Source organism: Echinops telfairi, unplaced genomic scaffold, assembly GCF_000313985.2.
Source record: "Echinops telfairi isolate 266 unplaced genomic scaffold, ASM31398v2 ScPeMD7_2010;HRSCAF=2546, whole genome shotgun sequence".
Classification (NCBI taxonomy): domain Eukaryota; kingdom Metazoa; phylum Chordata; class Mammalia; order Afrosoricida; family Tenrecidae; genus Echinops; species Echinops telfairi.
The window spans coordinates 17,784,933-17,792,578 of record NW_022105908.1 but is presented as its reverse complement, the minus strand read 5'-3'; the positions used below and the strand labels follow the sequence as shown (position 1 = coordinate 17,792,578).

At 46.8% G+C, this 7,646-nt stretch overlaps 1 protein-coding gene and 1 non-coding gene across 2 annotated transcripts in view; both read left to right on the top strand.

The window, feature by feature from the left end:
• CFAP52 (cilia and flagella associated protein 52) overlaps nucleotides 1–7,646 on the top strand; it is a 63,841-nt gene that overhangs the window by 17,723 nt on the left and 38,472 nt on the right. The window contains exons 2-3 of the mRNA XM_004712943.2: nucleotides 2,216–2,415; nucleotides 3,262–3,398. Coding sequence (XP_004713000.1) covers nucleotides 2,216–2,415; nucleotides 3,262–3,398 — 337 coding nt within the window. The remainder of the gene's footprint in view (nucleotides 1–2,215; nucleotides 2,416–3,261; nucleotides 3,399–7,646) is intronic.
• On the top strand, nucleotides 5,511–5,644 carry LOC115870620. The gene has a single exon (XR_004046807.1). It is a non-coding gene; the product is annotated as a small nucleolar RNA SNORA33 (small nucleolar RNA).

Genomic DNA, 7,646 nt, shown 5'->3' with positions numbered 1-7,646 from the left:
GAAAAATGAGGGGCTGATGCCAGGGGCTTAGGTGGAGAGCAAATGTTTTCAGAATAATGAGGGCAATGAATGTACAAATGTGCTTTCCACAATTGATGTATGTATGGACTGTGATAAGAGTTGTATGAGCCCCTAATAAAACGTTTAAAAAAAAAGTGAGGTGGTAACTTTCTCTCACATACTTTGAACATGCTATCCAAAGCATGATATTTTCTGTGACAGTTATATAATCTGTCAACTTGTGAAGGGGTAGAGTCTAGCCTGTCAATCAGGTCATAGCCAATGAGGTCTCTCTTTGGGCATGGCCTTCTCCAGAGGATTCTGGGAACTACAGTCTTCCTCTCTAGAGGTGGGAGACACCCAATACCTTTGTCTCCCTGCAAGACATTCCTGTTGACTTGCCACATGGAGCTACTCTGATGGAGCCAGAGCCCTGGAGCTGGAGGAGCCACATGGAGACCCACACCAGTGGTGAGATGCTTTCACCACCACTGGGTCCACAAGACTTTCCACCCATTGGCCTGTAATCTTCCTGTATTCGGCATCATTGCATGCGTTCATGAGTCTAAAGAGGACTTTATAGACTGGTATTGGACATATGGGCTAATATTGGACTTATGGACTTGATCTGGACTGGACTGAGATGTTTTCTTTTTTTTTGAGATGTTTTCTTAATATACAATTACTCTTTTATATATAACTCTTTCTTGGACACATGTGAGTATCTATGAATTTGTTTCTCTAGTCTACCCAAACTAACACATATGGTACCAGAAGTGGGCTTCGAACACACATGGCAGTTGCCTTTTCCAGAAGCAAAGCCAACGCCACTCATAGAGCTAGACAACCAGAAGACATCATCACCACGGACTGTCTCTGGAGAAGGATACCATGGTAAAGTAGAGGGTCAGCAAAAGAAGAAGGCCCTTCATAAGATAGATGGACAGTGGCTGAGACAATGGGCTCAAACAATTGAGAGGATGTCACAGGACCGGGCAGTGTTTTGTTCTGTTGCAATTTGGGTTGCTATGGATCAGAAATATCTCGAGGGAGCCTAACAACAGCTACGGATTTCAGGCAGTTCAATCTTGAGAAGCACTGTGGTGGACCAGTTTATGCAGGGACGCGGGGATTCCGCAGAATACCTGGGCTTGCTTCCTGGACACTGCACCATGACTTAATTATTACTCCTCTCTCTGTGGAGGCTTTTGTGTTGTTCTGATGTCAAACAGGTTTCTTTACAGATGAAGAAAGACCCAGTGAACTACTGAAAATTCACCCATGAAAACCCTAAAGATAAATAAATAAATACATATTTTTTAAAAAAGAAAACCTTAAAGATTACAATGGCTCATGTGGTAGTTATATAATCTTTTGTCAATTTGAGAGGATTGCGAGTAAAGGGGTGGAGTCTAGCCTGGCAATCATTATATAGCCAATGAGACCTCTGTGTGGGCATGGTCTTCCCCTGAGGATTCTGGGAATTCCTGTTTTTCCTCCCTGAAGGTGGGACAGACACTCTCTCTGCTCACTCCCTTGGAGACTTTCTACTGACAAGATTCAAGACTCATTCCCTGAGAGATGCTCTACTGACAAGACACATGGCACCACGCTGATAGACCTTGTGCCCTGGGAACTGGAGGAGCCACATGGAGACCTACACCAGCGTGAGATGCTTCTACCACCACTGGATCCACAAGACTTTGCACCCACTGGCCTGGGATCTCCCGGCATTCAGCGTCATTGCATGTTTTGTGAGTCTGAAGAGGACTTTATAGACTGGTATCAGATATATGAGCTAATATCGGATTTATGGACTTGATCTGGACTGGGCTGGGATGTTTTCTCAATATTCAACTGCTCTTATAGATAGATAAAGCTCTTTCCTACACATATGAGCTGTCCATGAATTGGTTTCTCTAGTCTACCAGGACTAGCCCAGCACAGTTCCCCAGGGTCTCATGAAGATGGCCCAGGTCCAGGCAGCATTTCATTCCATTGTGCATGAGTTCCCCATGAGTCCGGGAGTGGACTTTAAAAGCACCTAGCAACAACGTACTATACCAACCTCCTTGTCAATTGCCTGTTACCTGCCAGCTTCTTTCAGTTGCACTAAAGGTTTATTGCAAAGCCTTCCTTTGGGGCTGTTCCAGGAAGCAATTATGCAGCCGGTGCTGTTTCAGGTGATTATTCTTGCATCTTCTCTCTTTTGTAGGGCACGTACCCAATGGCCTGAAGTGTCACCCGGACCAGGAGCATCTGATTTATCCTTTGGGCTGCACAGTCCTCATTCAGTCAATCAATACGAAGGAACAGAATTTCCTCCATGGCCACGGCAACAACGTCTCCTGTGTGGCCATCTCTAAGAGTGGCGTCTACCTGGCCTCCGGACAAGTCACCTTCATGGGCTTTAAGGTAAACAAATGGAAAAGAGCTCTTTGTGAATCCATGTAGCACAGGGGTGAGGGACCTCTGCCAAGGGCTATTTGGATAGTGATGGCATCACCCTCGGGCCACACGGGTCAACTATTTAATTAACTCAGTCATAACCTGATGACTAGAACTGCTTCTGGTTGGGGAGGGGTGTGATGCTACTGGTGTGATGATTTGGAACCATGTAAATGGCCCACAAGGAGCCCTGGTGTCACAGTGGTTACATGTTGGGCTGCTGACTGCAAGGTCAGCACCTCAAAACCAACAGCCGCTCCTTGGAAGAAAGATGAGGCTTTCTCCTCCCATAAAGAGTTACCGTCTCAGAAACTCACGGGGGGCAGTTCTACGCTGTCCTATAGGGCTACCCTGAGTTGGCATCAACTCTATAGAAGTGAATTTGGGGTGGGTTGGTTGGTTGGTTGGTTTACACACCCCTCGGGCCACATGTTCCCTACCCCTGATTTAGAAGGAGAGAGATTGGGGGGGGAGACCCCCCTCCAGGTTGCTGCTTCCTTGTGGCTAAGTGCTTCTCCTCTTCCTTCATTTCAAAACCTTCCCTTTTCTTTCTACCCATTTCCTTCTGTCGTGGGGGAGTGCAGGAGTCTGCTGTTTAGAAACCCGGGTGCTGTGGCTTGTGGCAAATAAGGCTCCCGAGCCCAAGTCACTGCTTACAAAACGTTCCCTGCTTGGTGGCTGCGCTAAGGGTCAAACGTGATCTCCTTGCTCAAGCAGCGACTCTCCCCGGTTCCTTTTCACCAAGACGGGTGGCTCTCTTCTTCGGACCGCTGGAGATGTGCCTGTGTTTCTTAAGGCATGCTCTTCCCGCAGGCAGATATCATTCTGTGGGATTATAAGAAAAGGGAGCTGATTGCCCGGCTGTCGCTCCACAAGGGCAAAATTGAAGCCTTGGCCTTTTCTCCAAACGACTTGTACTTGGTGTCCCTAGGAGGTCCTGATGATGGAAGGTAATGAACTAAACACAGGTACCGCTTTTCCACCAGGTGTTATTTCCACAGGTAAGCGTTGAGTTCCCCCTCCTGGCTCACATTCTCGGTTGGCCAGTCTCTTTCTGAGTATGCGTTGTGCCAAAGCCCTGGGAGAACAACGTGCCATAGAACAGTGGCTCTTGAGCCTGGCCTCCTCTTGAAATCAACTAACCCATCGCATGCCATCAAGCTGATTCCAAATCATAGCAACCTCTATCTATATAGACCAGTGGTTCTCAACCTTCCTAATGCCGCGACCCTTCAATACAGTTCCTCATGTGGTGGTGACCCCCCAACCATACAATTATTTTCATTGCCACTTCATCACTGTCATGTTGCTACTGCTATGAATCGGGCGACCCCTGGGAAAGGGTCGTTCGACCCCCCAAAGGGGTCATGACCCACAGGTTAAGAACTGCTGATATAGACTTTCTGAAGCTTTAGGGAAGCAGACAGCCTCGTCTTTCTCCCAAGGAGTGGCTGGTGGGCTTGAACACTGACCTGGTGGTTAGATTACACACAGACACACACGCACACAGACACATACACACACACATGCCATCTAGGCCTCTTAAATCAACTAAGAAGTTTCAGAGAACTGCTAATGCCTCCCACCTTCAGAAAGTCTTATTTGATTGGTTGGGTGTAAGGAGTTTTTTAACTTCCCATGTAATTACAATTTGCAGCCAAACCCAAGAGCCACTGCTGTTAAAGAGGCATCATCGTTGTTGTCATCCATTGATCTAATTCTTGTTCATTGAACACTTACTATGTCACAGGTGTGTCCTGAGCACCCTGAACTTCCTGGTTTCATTTAAGCTTCACCACCAGTCTGTGGAGAGCTACTTATGCCATTGGCAGATGAGGAACCAAGTCACCCCGCAGGGGACAGTGCTCAAAGGTGGCATCTTAAATTCCCCTCACCACAATATGATCTTTGCCTTCAATGAACTCAAAATCCAATTTGTTAGGTAGAGAACGCATATCTTGTGGTGGGAATAAGTCCATCTCAAAGCATTCTCCAAGGAAGAGCAAGCAGCGCATACCTATTTCTAAGTACCTTCTCAAAGAACATCAAAACTAGCCTACTGGCAGAGAGTCCATTTCGAACTCAGTGACCCTGCTTAGGGTTTCAGAGGCTGGGGCTGTCACCTGCCTGTGGGCAGAAAGCCTGGGCATTCTCCCAAGGGCAGCTCGTGGGTTCACACTGCTGCCTGTGTGTTTAGCAGCCCAGCATGTAACCGCACCACCACTCAGAGCTCGCCGTCACTGCCATCGAAGCACTCCTGACTCAGCGCGTGCCCAGGAGACAGGAGAGAACCGGTATTTCTGAGACTGCCACTCTCTATGGGAACAGAAGACCTCATCCTTCTTCCTACAGAGGGCTCATGCATTCAAACTGCTCACCTTGAGGTTAGCAGCCCAACACGTCACCCACCACATACCTGGGCTCCTTCAAAGAACATAGTCTCAAGAAAAATAGCACGGAGGTTTGGGTGGATTTCAAGACTTGGGTGCACTTGTGCGTGGTGGTGGGGTTGCTAGGGGCCAGTGAGTCAGTTCCATCTCCTAGCAAACCCTCCCTACGGTAGAATGAAGCCTCACCTGGTCCGGCGCCATCCTCACAACGCTTCCCATGCGTGAGCCCACGGTTACAACCACAGGATCAGTTCATCTCCTGAGAGGCTCTCCTCTTTGTTGCTGCCCTTCTACTGGACCAAGCATGATGCTCTTCTCCAGGGACCGTCTCTCCGGGTACCGTGTCCAAAGAACGTGAGCCAAAGTCTCCACATCCTCGCCTCTAAAGAGCCTTCTGACTGTACTTCTTCCAAGACCGACTTGTTTCTTGTTTCGACGGTCCGTGGTACTTTCAGTATCCTTCCCCAGCACCACAGTTCAAACACCTTTTGACATGTATTTTCCTAGTTAGCCTTCATTGTTTTATTCAGAAGGAAATTCCCACTGATACTTACACTTACATTGATGCGTGGGTATACACATTGTAGATGTACATGTATATTTATATATATTGACAATTCCTCTCACTATAGTAAATAAAAATGTTAAGATTCCCTCCTTAAATAGACTGCCAAGCCAGCCATTGATTCTGCTTACTTGAATGTGTTTCTGCAGAAATTTAGAAAAAGCTGGCAATAACAATAAAGCCATGTTACAAATCTTAAGGATCATTGAGATCATTAAGGTCCCTGAAAGTGGCTACATTAAAAAAAAATTAGACTGATTGCCCCTACATCTAAGTAATCCCACCTCCCCTGAGCCATCCCTATTGACTGTTTCTGGTGAGAAAAGTGCCCAGAAATCTTGTAGTAACATTCTTCGTGCATCTAGAAGCACTTGTTGGCAACCTTGGCTGCTCATTGGAGTCACCTGGGGAGCTTTCCACTGTGGCCTGGGTCTTATCCACACAGATTCTAGGAGTTTAGCCATTGGCCTATTGCCACCCTCTACCTTGCCAGGAAGGTGCCAGGGTGGGCCTTGGGGGAGAGATGGCCCCTCCACCCAGGTCGAGCCACCAAACGCTCCTCTCCTCTCTACAATGTTAAGCTTGATTTTAGGCCGACTAAAAGCTGCTGGCAGAAAGTCTGGGAAATGTTGAGGATCCTAAAGGCAACGTGACAAAGAAACCTTGCTGTCCTTGGAAAACACACTGTCCCCATCCCTGAGTACCCACTGTGCACGGAGGATGGGCCGGTGCTGAATGGTTCTGGATGGTCAAGGGTCAGCCTTCAATCTGTGTATGTGTTTGTGTGAGTGCACTGTTGTCTCCAAACCAGCTGGCTGCTTCTACACAGAGGGGAGGAGCCGAAGGGACCCTGGGAACTGTTTGCACATGCATCTATCTTTAACTAGCTTGTTAACCCATTTATGTAGCTGTTTACCCCCAAGAGTTTTATTGGCATACAATCCACATATCACACATTCAGTAGTTCAGTAATATCCAGAAGAGTTGTACAATCAGCATCACCACAATCAGTTGTAGAACGTTTTCTTCATTCTTGTCCTCATTGGTATTAGCCCCTCATTTCCCCCACCCTCCCCTGCCACCCTCCCAAAGGACCATTAATCCAGTTACCACCTCTGTGGAATTAGCTAGCTTGGATTTTATATACAGAAAAACATTTAAAAAACAAACTAACAAGATTAGCAAAGTAAAACAGGTAAAAACCTCAGTCTAAAAGAAATTAGGAAATATTAGAAACCAGAACAAATTTAAATGGATCCTAAGGAAGATCGGGACAGTAAACTTTAACCTAACTCCATCTGCATTATGTAACTTTTTTTTTTTTGCTTTGTTATCATTCTATTCATGCTGTGGTGCAACCTGCTTTTTAATTAAGTCTGTGCCAAAGACAGCTTCTATGTGTGGACAGATAGACCCATACCTCATTTTTGCAATAACTGTCTAACCCAGCGGTTCTCAACCTGTGGGTCGAGACCCCTCTGGGGGTGTCAAACGACCCTTTCACGGGGGTCGCCCGATTCATAGCAGGAGCAAAATTACAGTTATGAAGTAGCAACGAAAACAATTCTATGGTTGAGGGGTCACCACCACATGAGGGACGTCAGAAGGGTCGCAGCACGAGGAAGGTGGAGAACCACTGGTCAAACCCAAGCCAAACTGACTGCCATCCAGTAAATGCTGACTCACAGCCGCCCTATAGAATAGACTAGAACTGCCCTGTGGGTTTCCAGACTGAAACTCTTTACGAGAGTCAGCGGAAGCCCCATCTTTCTTGTACAGAGCAGCTGCTGGTTCCAAAAGGCGGCCCAGCGCATAACCACTACACCACATGACCGCTATCCAATTCACTAGTTGAGTTACATCCAGAGGAATTGTACAATCATCACCACAATCAGTTCTACAACATTGTCAAAGCGATTTACCTTCGCATGCCTTTCTCTAATGAGACAATGCATTTTAAACGCCATTTAATATCGAAACATTGCCTTTACACCTTGCTGATTGTATAAAGGAAATGATCTCGGATCTTTGGCACTCGACCCAAAGGCCCACAATGGGCATGAAAGACGTTTGGACTACAAAGTTCCACCAATTTAAATGGTAACATCTTGTATAGTATCTGTGATGATGAACAATGTCGGCATGATGTCTGACCTCCTCTAACGCTGTAGTAACTCTCTCTGCCATCATCGAATCAATTCCAACCCCACCCAACTGGGGAGTGGTGCCCCTGTGGGTTTCCA